This window comes from Dipodomys spectabilis, unplaced genomic scaffold (assembly GCF_019054845.1).
Source record: "Dipodomys spectabilis isolate Male_0828 unplaced genomic scaffold, ASM1905484v1 ptg000783l, whole genome shotgun sequence".
Taxonomy (NCBI): domain Eukaryota; kingdom Metazoa; phylum Chordata; class Mammalia; order Rodentia; family Heteromyidae; genus Dipodomys; species Dipodomys spectabilis.
Genome location: NW_024871460.1, coordinates 16,869,145 through 16,885,690, shown reverse-complemented (window position 1 = coordinate 16,885,690; position 16,546 = coordinate 16,869,145). Strand labels below are relative to the sequence as shown.

The 16,546-nt window shown below is 40.8% G+C and overlaps 1 protein-coding gene across 1 annotated transcript in view; it reads right to left on the bottom strand.

Annotated features, from left to right (window-relative positions):
* The window catches only part of Dpys (dihydropyrimidinase), an 82,565-nt gene that overhangs the window by 40,620 nt on the left and 25,399 nt on the right, over window positions 1-16,546 (bottom strand). The window contains exons 5-7 of the mRNA XM_042673188.1: window positions 12,889-13,045; window positions 11,728-11,869; window positions 9,623-9,765 (exon numbers count right to left, since the gene is read on the bottom strand). Of these exons, the coding sequence (XP_042529122.1) occupies window positions 9,623-9,765; window positions 11,728-11,869; window positions 12,889-13,045 (442 nt within the window). The remainder of the gene's footprint in view (window positions 1-9,622; window positions 9,766-11,727; window positions 11,870-12,888; window positions 13,046-16,546) is intronic.

Below are 16,546 nucleotides of genomic sequence, written 5' to 3'. Positions count from 1 at the left end.
TCATTCGCAAAGAAATCATCATAATGACCCTATAAATCGATGGTAAATTGCTGTTAGGTTGCTGTGTGTGTGTGTGTGTGTGTTGATCCTTTGGAGGAGGAAGAGTAGGTAGGAAATTTAGTCAGCTGATGCTAAGATGCAAGACCAAGGGAAAATGCCTCCTACCTTCTTTGAAGCCATCCCTGATAACACAGCTCTATTTATAAGCCATCATTGTCACCAATGTCACTCTTTCCTCCTCATGACTATCCCTTGTTATTTCCTTTTCTTCATACCCAGTAGTTTCACTTCCTCAAGGTGGAAGCCATTCTTCCTCTGCTTAATTTCACACACACCCTCTGGAACCCAAAGGGGCACATTCATAAGCTTCAAGCCATTGCTGTCCACTGAAGAGAAAGTTAAATTCATTTATCTCTATCTTCAAGGAGAAAAGAAAGGAAATTAAGCAGGAAAGGAAGCACAATGCCTAGTCCCCTCCACCAAAATAAAAGGTGTGTTCAAGGTCAAAGCCTGATGTAATTGAGTTAAAAAATAATAATAAACCAAAATAGCTGTGAGCAAAAATATGCCTGCTCTGCAGAATGCAGTTCAGCTAGAAGTCTTCATTAAATGTTCCAGTGCACACAATGTGTTAGCTGTGTGTTTGTGTTCTTGAGATGCTGTGAGATACCCTGTAGCTCATAAATACTGAAAGGGGACAGTTACCATGGTAACTAAGTGCTATTTAATGAATACCAAAGAACTGAAGCTCAAAGGATAGCCTTAAATTGCCAGAACATGAGTTACTGCCGCCACTGCTGCTGCCGCTGCTGCAGGCCTTCAAGTAGCTTACGTGCCTTTCTGTCTCATCAGATTTCTTACAAGTTGGCTAATTCGGTTGATCTCTGTCTTGACCATATCCCACCACAAGACTCTTGTCTCAAAACCAAAAGAAAACCATACTCCTGATTTCTTCCCTTTGATTGCAAATATCAAAGTATTCTACAGAACTGGGTCAAACATTTAGATAAGAGAAATTGTCCCTAGATTTAAGGCTTTGACCTGTGTACTGAGGCGTTGGGACACACACTTCTGCCACAAGCAATAGATACTGGTTCAGTGAGCTGTCAGGCTCAATACAGAAGACTCATTTACTTCCCAAAAAAGGTGAATGCTCCCTTTGCACTAAATGCAGTATTTTTTTTTTTTGCTATTTTATTGTGCAGTGACACAGAAGAGTTATTGCAGCTGATTTTCGCAGAACTTTTACAGGCTAATAATGTCTTAGGTAATGCTTCATCAGGGTGTTCAAACCTTCCCGTCAGATGCTCACTCACCATTTCCCTCACCATCCATCACCACATGTCACATCCAGTTGTTTTTTTTTTAAAGAGTCTCACCCCACCCCCCCCCACACACACCCATGAAAATAAGGCATGAAAGGGTGGCATTGTCCAAAAAGAAATGTACTCTTAACCTGACTTATGTAACTGTAACCTCTTTGTACATCACCTTTATAAATAACAATTTAAAAAAAAGTTAAAAACAAATTAAGCATGGCTGCCCTGGTTTTTCCTTCTAGTGAAATCCCTCCGTAATGGTTCATTTTTAAGGTTATAGCTTGTGTGAGAAGCACACTTACTTCTACACATCATTAATACCAAACAAGAATAAAAGAAACAAATGAAAACATCTATGGATCACGAGGCCAAAACTCATTAGCAAAGGAGTCCACTCCAGGGGCTGCCTTGTTCTTGCATAACCAGCAGTTCAGATGGCCTGATTGGGAGTTGTCAAGTGCAGTGTGGGCTGTGGGTGCCCCCTTCAGGATCTGGCATGTAATGCACGTTGCTGTCAGCAGAGATAATTCAACAAGGAGGTTGTTTTTTGCTAAAGCCATTTAAGGCAATTTAACAGGAAAATTTTGGCCAGTATCAAATGTTATGGCTAGACATAAAGCCTGAATATCACCAGCCTGAAGTTACCACTAAAATCTGGTAGGTAAAATAAAAAGGAGGAATTTCTTTTTTCTTTCTTTCTTTCTTTTTTTTTTGGGGGGGGGTGTCCAGTCGTGGGGCCTGAACTCTGGGCCTGGGCACTGTCCCTCAGCTCTTCAGCTCAAGGCTAGCGCTCTACCACTTGAGCCATAGCGCCACTTCCGGCTTTTTTCTTTTTGCTTATGTGGTGCTGAGGAATTGAACCCAGGGCCTCAGACATGCAAGGCAAACACTCTACCACTGAGCCACCTTCCCAGCCCCAAAAGGAGGAATTTCTTGCAAGAAAAATTCTTCCTTCAATGTATCCATTGATTGATTTGATTAAATACTACTCTTTGAGGTAAGCTCTATTCAAAATCGCCTCTGTGTCTAATAATGAGATTAAAGCTGGAGATAGTTCATGGCATCTTTGCCTTTGTACTCCATTCTGCAGCTGAATCTGTTTTTCTTCTCATGTAATCCATGGCTCTTCTATCAGTGCCTCAGTTTACCTCACCTCCACTTTAACTTTGACTCTCAGAGAGAGCTTCTCAGAGAGAATAACTTTCCGTTATTCTCCTTTCTTATGTGATTTTTTAATGACTCTACTTGCTCTAACACAAGAAAGGGTTTTCTTCTTGAATTTCTGTGACACCGTGTTTCTGACTCTCATGTGATAACCTTGACACATATTTCTTTCTTAGATTGAGAATATTTGGCTTTGAACATCATCTCTCTAAGACTGAAAGTTTCTGAAAGGCAGGACCTGACTCAGTGCACCTTGACCCGTGGTACCTGGGTCCCCAGGGGCTCCTGTGTGCCTGTGGCTCTTCTCCCGCAGAGCTCTGCTTGACAAATCGCTCCCAACCAATCAAGGGATACTTAAAGAAAACAAAACCAGTAAAACAGCTTTTTCTCCAGTCTTTAGACCCCCACCCTCACTTTAAAAAAAAAAAAACTATATTCATCTGTATTCTTCCACTCTTTAAACAGCCAGTTATTGATCACATGTAATAACTTAAAAGTACAAAGTGAGGTTGGGTGCTGATGGATCAAATCTCAAATTCTAGCTATTCAGGAGGCTGAGATCTGAGAACTGCAGTTTGAAGCCAGCTTGGGCAGGGATAACTGTGAGACTCTTATGTCCAATTAACCACCAAAAAGCCAGAAGTGGAGCTGTGGTTCAAATTGCAGAGCACCAGCCTTCAGCAAAAAAGCTTGACAGTGCCTAGGCCTTGCGTTCAAGTCCCAGTACTGGTACAAAAAAAAATGAAACTGAAGAGATGCTATTTTGATTTGCTCCCTCCGCACAGCTGTTGCTGAATATCTTTCCAGTATTCCCTGATGCTACTGCTTCATCCACCAATCTTCCACACACCATGGAAGACTGTATCCTTCTCATTCACCTATCTGACAGCTGTGCTTCTACTCTATACTGAGCTAGGCCAGGACTATGTCCTCAACTAGGCCAGCATAATTTCCCACTCCTTGAATAGGGGTTGACCATAGTGACTTCCAGAAAGTACACTGTGGAAAACTAACTAACCATACTGTGGAGAAATCAATTATGCATCAGCCAGGTGAGCTGGGCCAACTTCAACAGGAATGTCATGTCTAGAGCATGCTCCCTCATGTAGTGTGATGGATGTGGTGCCTACTTCTATAATTTTTTTTTGGTCATGCGGCTTGAACTCTGGGCTTGGGCGCTGTCCCTCAGCTCTTCAGCTCAAGGCCAACGCTCTACCACTTGAGCCACAGTGCCACTTCCAGTTTTCTGATGGTTTATTGGAATAAGAATTTCACAGACTTTCCTGCCCAGGGTGGCTTTGAACCATGATCCTCAGATCTCAGCCTCCTGAGTAGCTAGGATTACAGGCATGAGCCACGGCTTCCTACTTCTATAATTTCCTACCCAAATACCTGTGGCCAGTAAAGAAAAAGAAATTTAAAAATCACAATAGAAAGAAACCTTGCAAAATGCCTGACCAATGTTCCTCAAAGCTGACATACTCATCAAAAAGGCCGGAGAAACGACTACAAAGCAGAGCTGCCTAAGTATACATGATGTGGGGTCTGGGATGAAATTATGTGAAGCAAAAGGAATATTAGGTTAAAAAAATAAAGGGGCTGGGCTGGGAAGGTGGCTCAGTGGTAGAGCGCTTGCCTTGCATGCCTGAGGCCCTGGGTTCGATTCCTCAGCACCACATAAGCAAAAAGAAAAAAGCCGGAAGTGGCGCTGTGGCTCAAGTGGTAGAGCGCTAGCCTTGAGCTGAAGAGCTGGGGGACAGCGCCCAGGCCCAGAGTTCAGGCCCCACGACCGGACCCAAAAATAAATAAATAAATAAAGGGGCTGTAGTTAATAATAACATAGTGCCAGGCACCAGTGGCTCATGCCTGTATTCCTGTAAGCACAGTTCCAAGCCAGCTTGGCAGGAAAGCCTGTCAGACTCTTATCTCTGATTAACTACCAAAAAGCCAGAAGTGGAGCTCAGGGACTGTGTACAGACCCTGAGTTCAAGCCCCAGGGAACAACCAATAATGATAATAACAATAATAATAACAATAACAATAATATTATAGTACTATAGGTTCATTAGTTGTGAAAAACATACCAGACTAATGTTAAGACAGTCAATGTTAAGATATTAAAAAATAACTGTGAGTTGATGGAAACTCTTGGTAATATCCCTGCAATTTTTCTGTAAGTCTAAAACTATTCTGAAATGAAACATCTCTTTTTCAGCATGAAACTAGCCCTGAAAAATATGAATGAAGGTCAAAGTAAAGAGATTGAGATGCACTGTTGTGGACGATGTGTGGAATTCATTAGAGTTCAAGGAGGAGGGTGGGGGACCCACATGGAGGCCAGGGCTCATCTAGTGTCTAAAGGCCGTGAAAGGCTATAGCTGATGTAGAAAGTTAAAGAAGGCTAAAAAACAGTGTGACCCATTGGGAAGCTCCCAGATGAGGTCATCAGCATAAATTTTAATGGGGGACATCCAGCCATATGAGTAGCTATCTCCTAGCAAACAGGCCAGGAATAGAGAATGCAGGTGTGGCAATCCTGGTTAGCATTCTCCATTTGAATGAGAACCCTTTCTAAAATCTGAGCAAATTTCACATGGAAAAAATAAGTAGTGATAGTGTAAACTATTGTGATGGTGGCTTAGAGAAATTTTTTTAAAGAAAGAGGTGGGCACCAGTGGCTCACGCCTGTAATCCTAGTTTTAGAGATCCAAGGATCATGGTTCAAAGCCAGCCTGGCAGTGGTAGACCACAATTTTGAGCCCAAAAACTCAGAGACAGTAGTATTGAGGCCCTGAGTTCAAACCCTAAGATTGTCAGGAAATAAAAAATAAAAATAAAAAAAAAGAATTCAAAGAAACCAAGAGGGGGCTATATTAGCTGAACATAATAATTATAATAACATTCCTCCATTTTTTTCAATAGGATAGTAAAATACAGAAAGAAAGTGATCTCCAGCTTATTTATTATTTGTTTGTTTATTGCTAATACTGGAGCTCCATTTCAAGGCCTGGGTGCTGTCCCTTAGAGTCTTCCTTCAAGTTCAGTGTCTATCACTTGAGCCACAGCTCTACTTCTGACTTTTTCGTGGCCTTTCCTGCCCTGGCTGGTTTCAAACTATGATCTTCAGAGCTCAGCTTCCTGAATACTTAGGATCATAGGCATAAGCCACCAGTGTTGGCTTTCTAGTTTATTTTTTAAAGAATTTAAAGGTCAGAGAAACAGAACCATCTGGCTCATCTACCTTCCTGGTAGACAGGCAAATTAGCTGAAAATAACCAAAAATGAAAATGCTTTTCAAAGCCTGGCATTGGCCTTACAGAAAAATATAAAAGTTACAATAACACATATGTTGTGTTTGTGTCACATTGTCCTTGTTCATAAAGCACAATCACAGTGATTATCTCGTGGCAACCCAATGAAAACCTTATTAGGTAGGTAGGCACAGCAAAGTTTGCTAATCTCGTTTTACACACGAGGGGGTAGACATGCAGTCATTTCATCTTATTTGTATGTGTGTGTGTATGTGTGTTGCTGGAGATCAAACCTCTGTATGCTGGACTGAGCCAGAACTACAAAGATCTTAAATGACCTTGGACAGAGCTCAGTTTTCTAGACCAACACATCAGGCTCTTAGCCCTCAGCTGGTTTTCATGGTTTCTAGTGCTAAGCTGAGGTTTCTGGAGTACTAGACTCCTTTCTAGTACTACAGTAGACAGAGTACTAAAGACTTTGTACTAATAAGTAAGTGTCAAATACATACCTTCATTGCAAAAGAAGTACATATAAGGACTTTAAGGTGTTTTCTTTTATCATTATTACATAAAAGCAGCATAGGTTTTATATAAGAAATACCCAACAAACTGATGAAGGAGATAGAAAACAACTTACATGCTTAGAAGCTTTTTAGTCTGACCTTAAGTTAGTTGTTCTTAGAATAGAAACAAGGGAGATTAAGCAGGTAATATGTAGAATAATTATAGAAGAATGTAGAATAACTGCACATCTGGATCCTTATGTACTATTGTAAAGCAGCTGAATAGGAGAAGAAGGACAAAACAATGTTATAGAAATCAGTAACTTGTGAGAAAGTATCTAAATTTGTATAGTCTAAAACATGACTCATGGAGACATAATCAGTCTATAAATAACCCCCAGGCAGCCATATGTGATAAATAAAGCAAGGGAATTATTCACAATTTTACTTTCCGGTCATTTCTTTTTGTCTAGTTGTCATAGGAAGACAATGCTTTATACCTAAGCCTCTGAAACTACACATCATCCTCAGAAACTAAAACAGCCAAAGAGGATCTCGAGGATGGGGCATGTTGCCATAATTAGGTGGAGAGTTAAGAAGAACCACATGAAGGCCTTTCAAGTTTCAAGTTAACCTGGACAGTCATATTGCTCAAGAGGGTCTTCTCATTTTTCCTTCAACCTTGATAAGAGAGAGCAAAATCAAACCCCGCAAAAGGTTGCAGTTCTGGGCCCAAAGTGGATGGAATACATGGAACATAAACACTGAAATAGAACACAAAGTGTTCTGCTTTGAAATAAGGAGACTGCATGGTACCAAATCTCACAAAAAGCGTGCACGGTAATAAAGTCACAGCCAGTAGATAGGTCCCCATATCCAAATTGTCACTCCATTGTAAGTTACACTTTTCTCATCATGGTAAACTAATCATATTTGCCTTGCTTAGTAAATTATATTTTAGGCACCAAAAGTATCTTTTACCCACCCCTACTAGAGATCTGTGCAAACACAAATTAATACTAATTATCATAATGACTTTCATGTTTTGAACTTAAAAATAACCATTTTCCACAAATATTTCATCTGTATGATTGTTTAAAAAATGTTAAAAATGTCTCCATTTTAAATTTTTCTAGGTTTTTTTTAATGAAACATCATACTTGACCAGGTATGGCAGAATATGCCTATAATCCAAGCTACTCAGGAGGGAGAAACTGGGAGGATTGTGGTTTGAGGCCAGCCTGGGCCAAAAGTTAGTGAGGGAACCCTCCTCCCCGTCTCAACTAATAAGCCAGGCATATTGGTATGTATATATATATATATACCTTTGGTCCCAGCTTTAAGTGAGATAAAGGTAAAAGGCCAGCCAGGGAAAAAAATAAATAAATAAATAAAAAACATGAAAAATAACTAGTAAAAAAGGGCTGAGGGTATGGCTCCAATGACAGGTTGCCTGCCCACCAAATATGAAGAAGCTCTTAGTTCAAATCCCGTGCCACCAAAATGAAACAAAAATCAAAACCTCATGATCTCCCTAAGCTGCACAATGTTTCAAAGGACCTATCAGGGTCCAGTTGTTGAGGTAGCCTAAATGATTTGAGTAACAGCAAAGATGACCTCTGTGGGCATAAACAGCCTCTGCAGAGCAGGGCTTAAAATATCAGGTCTTTAAATGCAGCCAGCTCCATTCATCCACAGACCAACCTGAGCAGTGTGTTTTCCATGTGCCTTCCCAAGCACAATTTTTGTAGCCTACTAGAAAAGCATCCACATTTGAATCTACAAGGCAGTGAATCCTTGTCAGGCAGTTGGTCCTTGTGAACCTAATAGCAAAGACCTTGAGCTGTATCTCATTGGGGTCTTAGGATATTTATGTAAATTAGGCAACCATACCACCAATCACTGCACTGCACAGATTTTAAGCCAGTCTCATGAGATGTTGGTGGTTAGCTAAGACGGACTTGTCCTGACCATGACTTACCAGCCACGTGAACTTAGCCCTAGATTGAGTCAACTAATGCTCAGCAGGTAGCATTTTATGAAACCATCTGAGGTTTGTTTTTAGATTCACAGCCCTTTAGAGCTTAGTGTTCTGAACAAAATAGTCATCTTTTTCCAGAGGGTAGTGTATCAGGAACACTTTAATTGAAGTTGAGTCTTTTTAATTTAATTTAATTTTTCTTTTGGTTCCAATACTGTGGCTTGAAATCAAAGCCTAGCAGTCTCACTTAGCCTTCTTGGTCATGACTGATTGCTACCACTTGAGCCATGCCTCCAGTTCAGCATTTTGCTAATCAGTTGGAGATAGACTCTTGATTACTTGTCTACTTGGGCTGGCTTCAGACTGAGATCCTTAGATCTCAGTCTCTTGAGTAACTATGATCATCGGCATGGGCCACCAGTACCCAGGTGAAACTAGGTCTTTGTGACAATATCATCTCAAAGAAACTATACATTTTTGCTTACTACAATAAAAAAAACTTACTTGACTTAGAATAAATGACTCTACCATGAAAGCAGGGCCTGTTGTATTCCCATTTACATATGCATGTGTGCATGCAAAGTACAGGATTTCTTCCATCACAAGTACAGTATTTATGAGAAATACAAGTCAGCACGCAGGTTCTATCTGTGCTAGCATCCTGGGAGGAGAAATCAGCAGAACTTCCACCTTGACACAATACTTTCTTGAATTGGTGGAACTTGCCAGGCCTGCAATATTAACATAGAATTATGGAAATTGGAAACAAAAGCTGAGTCTACTGGGAACGATAGGCTCGAGATGAACTCAACTGGAAAATTTGGCTAACTCAAAGTGACATCTTCTGTGCTGGAATTTTTTCTATCTGAAAGCTTTGAAAAGATTGTAATTAATTTTGAGTTTGCAATTCATCCCTTTTCAAATTAAACCTTTTCTTTTCTTCATGGTTCTCCATTCCCTTCAAGTGAACTTGACCAGGCACTGAAGTGGTAAATTCATATTGGGTTTTCTAGGCAGATCCATTTCCAGAGAAAGCAACACAGGTTTTACATTTTTTATGCTTCCCCCACCCCCATACACCCAGGGAAAAGACAACACTCAGAAGGAAAATTTCATCTTGTGCACAGGCTCAAAATTCCTGAGGATGGTAAATTACCTCACAAGGTAAGGTTGACTTAGAGGAGGAGAATGATGGAGGAATATGACAGTAATTGAGATGTGTGGTACACATAAATGGACACATTAAAGTGAAACTCCTTGGTCCAACTATTTGAAGATAATTAAAACATTGAAAAGGAAAAGAAAAAAAAAACCAAAGCAAGACTAAAAGCAAAGCAAAACTGCTTTGCAAATTAGTGCTTTTCCTCCAGGGTAAAACCATGGACTGTAAGAACTCAGACTTACCTTGTGGCTTTTGGGTCCCAAATCACAATGTCAGCATCTGACCCTACAGCGATCCTTCCTTTTCTTGGGTAAAGATTAAAGATTTTGGCTGCATTTGTACTGGTAACTGCCACAAAGCGGTTTTCATCCATTTTACCACTATGCTGTAAAACAATCCAAAGAACATATGTGGATTTTGATAATCAAAAACAAAAACAAAACAAAACACGAGTTCTGCATCTCCTCAGGCAAATAAAACTCTACCTAACGTTTTCTACTGTGAAGCTACCACATCTGTGGATGCTAGCCAGCCTTAATCATAATGGCAATGATGGAGATAATGGCTAACATATGGAAGCCTGACTTCTCAAAGCCTATCAGCTTAAAAACAATGCCAGTAATTTTTCCTCCATCTTTCCTGAACCGTCATGTTAAGGTTCCTATAGATGAGTGCTAAAGGTTGGCCATGATTATTTTCAGTCTTCATAGAAAGTTTGCTCTGCTAACTACTATTTTTATGATCTGGCTTACTTATTGCCAACCTAAGACTTATGAGATGATCATGTAAATATTAGGTAAAATGTTACAGTTAAAATAAGACTGGTGGTGAGGCTTTTAAAATCAGATGACAATGCCTTCAGAAAGATGAAAAAAATCTACTTAAGGGCTTCCATTTTATGTAACTGAAATTTACATGATCAACAATCAAGGACATTCTATTGCAAGAGATTTAATATGAAAAAGATGATAAAGGGTTTATCTCTATGTATATTTATATGATAAGCATGATCCTAAGGTTTATTTAATTATTCCTGCCTCAGAAATGATTAAAATCCATGTACTGGAAGTAGTGGTCCCAAAAGTAAATCATCTAAATGTTTCAGAAAATAACAGCACTTCCACGCATGTTATTAGGAACTTGCCAATCACTTTAAAGCCCTTTTTATTCTCAGGAACTATCCTAGGTTGTGGAAATGAAGATACTTATAATAATACCAGTTCAAGGACTATAATCAAGAAAATCTCAGTAGAGGGAAAAAGAAGGAGAGTCATCTGGGATGGTTAAAGAAGGGGGAGGGGGAGGAGCTAAAGAGGATGATCAATAGAAGCTAGAGTTAGAGATGTCCTGAAGATCCTTGTAGTAAATGAATGGTTCAAATACTGTCCTTTCAGTAATGGAGAAAATCAAAAGGATGACTGAAAGTAGTGTGAACACAACTTCATGTTGACTGGAATATAGGTTGGATGGTAGCAAATGGGGCCCAGAAAACAAGGACATACTGATGTGAGATGACTGGTATTGATCCAAGCAAAAAAACAGAAACCTACAATCAGGTTGCCTGCATTCATGTGGAGGGAAGGAGATATTTTCGAATTGTGATTGACAGGACCTGGTAAGTAATGAGAATTAGAAGTGGGTAGTATACATAGGAGAAAAATAATCAAACAATATTCTGCATTGTGAAAATAAGATTCATGTCATCTAAAACAGGGCTTCTGGGAGAGGGGTTAAGAAGGGGACCTGAGATCTAGCCAGTCTCCTCCACCCATCTGTACAACTGCACATATCCATTAGCTTGACAAGTCAGCACATGGCCACTTCATCATCCTAGGGAGAACATTTTTTATTCATGGAATATTTTCTCCCTAGACTTTGAGAGTTATTATTCATGTCCCTTCATATAGCATTAAAAAAAAAAAGTAGATCTAAAATTTTTAAATAGGCCAGTTACAAAGGTCTCATGAAAAGGAGGTAATAAAGGTATAAAGGTAATAAACATTCTTCATGTGCTTTCCATCATTCCAAGTATCCACCATACAGAGACATTTGAGACATGGGATAAAGGAACGTGAGAAACAAAGCAGAAGAGCCACATATGTCAGAAACTTCCAGAATAACACTCTGGACCCACTCTAGACATTTAAAAATAGTGTATCTTCTGAGCTGAACCGAACAAAGAAGAGAATGGTTTGCAGATGCTGTCTTGGTGGGATGGAGTTAGATTCCCAGATTCCACTAGAGTAAAAAACAATCAGAAAGCTTCTCTAGGTAAGTGTGCCACTCAACCAGGCAGGATCCTAGCTGAAGAAGTAGGCGAAGCCAGGATAGATCCTGGGAAACTCACCACGCCTTTCTCCCATATCACTGACATCCGGTCCTCAACACCATTCACCCCATTGGGAATCTTAGTAAAGTCATCCTTCCCAAGAGCTTTCTGGCAGGTGTTGAAAGTGCAGTTGTCAGTTCCTGTTGTGGATAGATCACCACTGTACATGAAAAGAGAAGAAAACATGGGAGTGATGGGAAGATGTAGAAGGAAACTACGTTAATATTTATCATCTCCTAACCTACTCTTCCTCCTTCAAAGAAAGTCAGAGGAGTGCAAGTACCTTCCTTCCTTCCTTTCCTTCTTCTCCCTTTCCTTCCTCCTGCCCTCTCTTTCCTTCCTCCTGCCCACCCTCCTTTCTGCCCTCCTTTTTTCTCATCTCTCTGTCTCTTGCTCTCTCTCTCTTTCTGTGAATTTTGAATGCAGAGCTTTAATGCTTGCTAGGCAGGTGCTCTGCAATTTGAACCATGCCTCTAGCCCTTTTCTTCTCTGGTTATTTCTGAGATAGGGTCTGGGCTGTGGTCCTCTTTTTTATACTTCCCATTGTCACTGGGATGACAGGCACATGCCACCTAGTGAGCTGAGACAGGTTCTTCAGAACTATTTTGTCCTGGATTGTTTTGAGCTGAAATCCTCCCTATCTCTGTCTCATGAGCAGCTGGCATTAGGGTGCAAGCTGGCATGGAATAAAAGGAGAAAGGGGATAATAAAGAATCTGGGAGGCTGGGAATGTGGCTCAGTAGTAGAGTGCTTGCCTAGCATGCATGAAGCTGGAAGTGGTGCTGTGGCTCAAGTGGTAGAGTTCTAGCCTTGAACAAAAGAAGCTCAGAGGCAGTGCCCAGGCCCTGAGTTCAAGCCCCAGGACTGGCAAAATAAATAAATAAATAAATAAATAAATAAAAGAACCTGAGCAACAGAGATGGAAAAATATCAGGAGTGTAGACTTGATGAAATGATCAGATTTCTCAAAGTCCAGGAGAGGTTTTGACAACACATCATGAACATAAGTAAGACAGCATTTTTTTTCCCTCCCCAGGCAAGATGGTGGGAGAACCATCAGGGCACGCAGAGCGGACTGAGGTGGGGCTGGCAGTTTGCACTGTATACCCCCGTCTCTCCTCCACTCAAACCTGAGCCTTGTAAAGCAGCTTCTTTGATGAAATACTTCAAAGTGATTACTTAGCCAGTAGGTTCATGAGAAAGCCAGGTGTTGACGGATCCGGTCGCAGGGGTGGGCCCATGACGTAATGGGCTGCATGGTGCCAGTCTTTATTCCAGTAATGGGTCCCATCAGTGCCGAGACCCGCTGCTATGGGTTCTCCATAGACCACCATCCCTGGAAAGTTCAAAGGAAGCATTCAGCACCTTAATTTGCTCTTAATAGAAGCACGGGTCATATTTGTCTTAGCAAAGGATACTATCATTAGCTTAGCAGAATCCCAACCTATCACTTACTTTTGCAAACAGGATTTACAAATAAGAACTGAGTTTTTAATCTGTGTTCAATCAGTGGGCATTGCCTAGTATGAGAGGTTACGCTACCCACTGACCTATTATCAGAATTTCCAAGCTGGTTTTACTTTGGCCAATCTGATATGAATGCAAGTGCCACATACAGTTTCCAAATAGAAGCTATAATGGCTGTCTCCAAGTACTGTCATCCTCCTTTCCCGGTGTTATGACATGGGTATGGGTGACCTCAGTTGTTCCAGAAAGAATAGATTGTAGAGCAGAGACATAGCTACTTCATGATGGCCGTGATTATGAAGGAGTTATAAATAACTCACTGGTTGTAAGCCACTCCTATTTTACTTCAATTTGGGGCTGGGAAGGTGGGAGAGTGCTTGCCTTGCATGCATGAGGCCCTGGGTTTGATTCCTCAGCACCACATACGCAGAAAAAGCCAGAAGTGGTGCTGTGGCTCAAGTGGTAGAGTGCTAGTCTTGAGCTGAAGAGCTGAGGGACAGTGCTCAGGCCCACGAACGACAACAAAACAAAACAAAAAACTTCAATTGTTACTGCAGCCTAATGTAGTAGGAAAGTGCTGAATGCATATGCTGTCCTAATGGAATCTTCTCAACGAGGTAAATACTGTTATTCTCTCCATTAAAAGATGAGGCAGAAGCTGTGAGATTATATAACTTCTCTCCAATTACATTAAATATGCTCTTTATAGATGGAGCAGAGGTGGTCGGATTTGAACCCAGAATTTTTATTCCAGTGGTCTTTTCTGCTGTCCTAGCCAGATGACAGGTAATAATGAATACAGGTCATATGGAATTCACCCACAGTGTATCTCTACTGCAAACAGATTGATAACCTTTTCATACCCTTAAAAAAAAAAGTCTTTCCTCAAAAAACCTATTAAATAAAAGAACACTCAGATAATAAAATTAAAGCCTCAAATGCATATTTTTAAAAATCATGCAAATGAGGCCATCAAAAGCACACAATGTTAGAAAACTTAATAGTGAACAGTGAATTTGAATTTAAAATCAGAATCCTATTTCTGATTAGCATTTGTCAGAATAATAGATTCACTGGCATCAACCTCATCGTATGCAAGCAATCAAAAGGAAGAGTGCACAGAAAGGCGATGCGGGCGTACCAAATTAGTTCACTCTGGTTAATCAGATGCCAGATTTTAGTGACAATCCTGATATATGAAGGAGATTAGCTGATTTCCTTGGAGAGTACTGACAGTGTATGGCCACCAGCTGCCTAGTCACATGAAACTGGAGGGCAGCACCCTATTATCTCACAGATCATTTTTCTCCATCCTCTAACTAGCCACCTTCTTCTAGCTAGCCTAAGAAATTGAAGAAAATGTCAAAGCTAGGCTAAAGCCCAAGGACTTCACTTCCTTTTTTAAGTTAATATTGTAAAGGTGATATAGAGGGGATACAGTTACATAACTAATGTAATGAGTATATTTCTTTTTGAACAGTGTTTCCCCCTCCCTCATTTTCTCCCATTCTCCCCTCATCCTCAGAACATCACTTTTTAAAGGACCAAGTCTCATGATCTATGAAAGTGATGGGCATTTAACCCACTGCTGAGATACTTTGCTTCCATGATGTGTATGCATGCCTGCATACCTCTATCTTGTTCCTGATTTATGCTTCCTTTTTCTCTCAAAAGGAGAAATGCCAGCCGGGCGCTGGTGGTTCACGCCTGTAATCCTAGCTATTCAGGAGGCTGAGATCTGAGGATCACAGTTCAAAGCCAGCCCGGACAGGAGAGTCTGTGAAACTCTTATCTCCAATAAACAACCAGAAAACTGGAAGTGGTGCTGTGGCTCAAGTGGTAGAGCATTCGCCTTGAGCTGAAGAGCACAAGGACAGTGCCCAAGCCCAGAGTTCAAGCCCCACAACCGACAAAAAAAAAAAAAAAAAGGGAGAAATGCCCGTAGCATCTCTCTCAGGTATACAGAGTAAGCAGTACTCATCTCCAGTGAGCCAAGAGGTAACATACTACCTACTAGAGAGAGACAAAGGCAGGCACCATCTTTATCTGCAGGGTCAAAGGAACTTTTATTTTGAGAGAGTGTTTTATAGTTGCATGGACAATGAGAACTCAGAGATTTGATTTGCAATCACTTGATGAGCTGCCAACTAAGGATTTTCTGGGTTGCTTCATTGTGGAGGAAAGATCCTGATCGCATGTTCTTTTTAGGCATTTGCACATCACAGTGATCCAGGAATACAGCTCCAAAACTCCTACCATTTTAATGATGCTCAGGAAAAATTAAAAGTGTCAGCATCTACTAGGTATGTGCCAGTACTGTTTTGAAACCAGATGACAGGTAATTTCCCTGGAAGGGCTGAGCTCCTTTAAGATGTGACATGGGGGGCTGGGAAGGTGGCTCAGTGGTAGAGCACTTGCCTTGCATGCTCGAGGCCCTGGGTTCGATTCCTCAGCACCACATAAGAAAAAAGCCGGAAGTGGCGCTGTGGCTCAAGTGGTAGAGTGCTAGCCTTGAGCTGAAGAGCTGAGGGACAGTGCCCAGGCCCAGAGTTCAAGCCCCACGCCCGGACCCCCCCCCCCCCCAAAAAAAAAGAAAAAAAAAAGATATGACATGCCACTCTTGGTACCTACAAGCTCTTCCTTGGCTCTGTCATATTCAACTTTTTTCTCCACTGAGTGTTTATAAACATAAAACAAATAAAATTAAAATGTAAAAATTCTTAACTACCTTTTGTTCCACTTCACAATGGCTCCAAGACATATCTCAAAGGAGCCCAAAGAGTAAAAGAAGTACAAAAAAAAAAGATGGTGAAGAATTACAAAGAGGAAGGGAAATGGGGAGCCTGGATATGCCATAAATCAGAGCATCAAACTGGATGGTCAGTGCAATGGCAGGCTCTGATAGTTTGGGGCTAAAAAAATGAGGTGGCAATAAAAAAAGCAAACACAGGTGTGGCATGAGAACATGTGAACATCTCTCCTGGTCTCACAACACTTCTCATGCTGACCTGACAGATAAAGAAATGGATACTCAACGAGGCTAATTCATTTGCTGGAGCCACTCTGCCGGTCAGTGAGTCAAGAATAGAGCCGGAAGGAAAGCTTCCCTCATCCTCTGACATGAAATCATATGCATGATGTTACTAAGAAACGTGTCACTATTACTGTCTTGGAAAAGAACATGTACTTTTTAAATGTGAAGTCAGCCACATGCTATTTGTGGATGGGGCTCAGCACTTTTCCAATTTCTGGTTTTCATTCACTACTCCTAGCAGGTTGGCAATGACAAAGCACCATCTCGGTCTTTAATCTAATACTCTTCTGATTACGCTTGCAACCAGATGGTCCCAACAACTCTTAGGAAATAGAC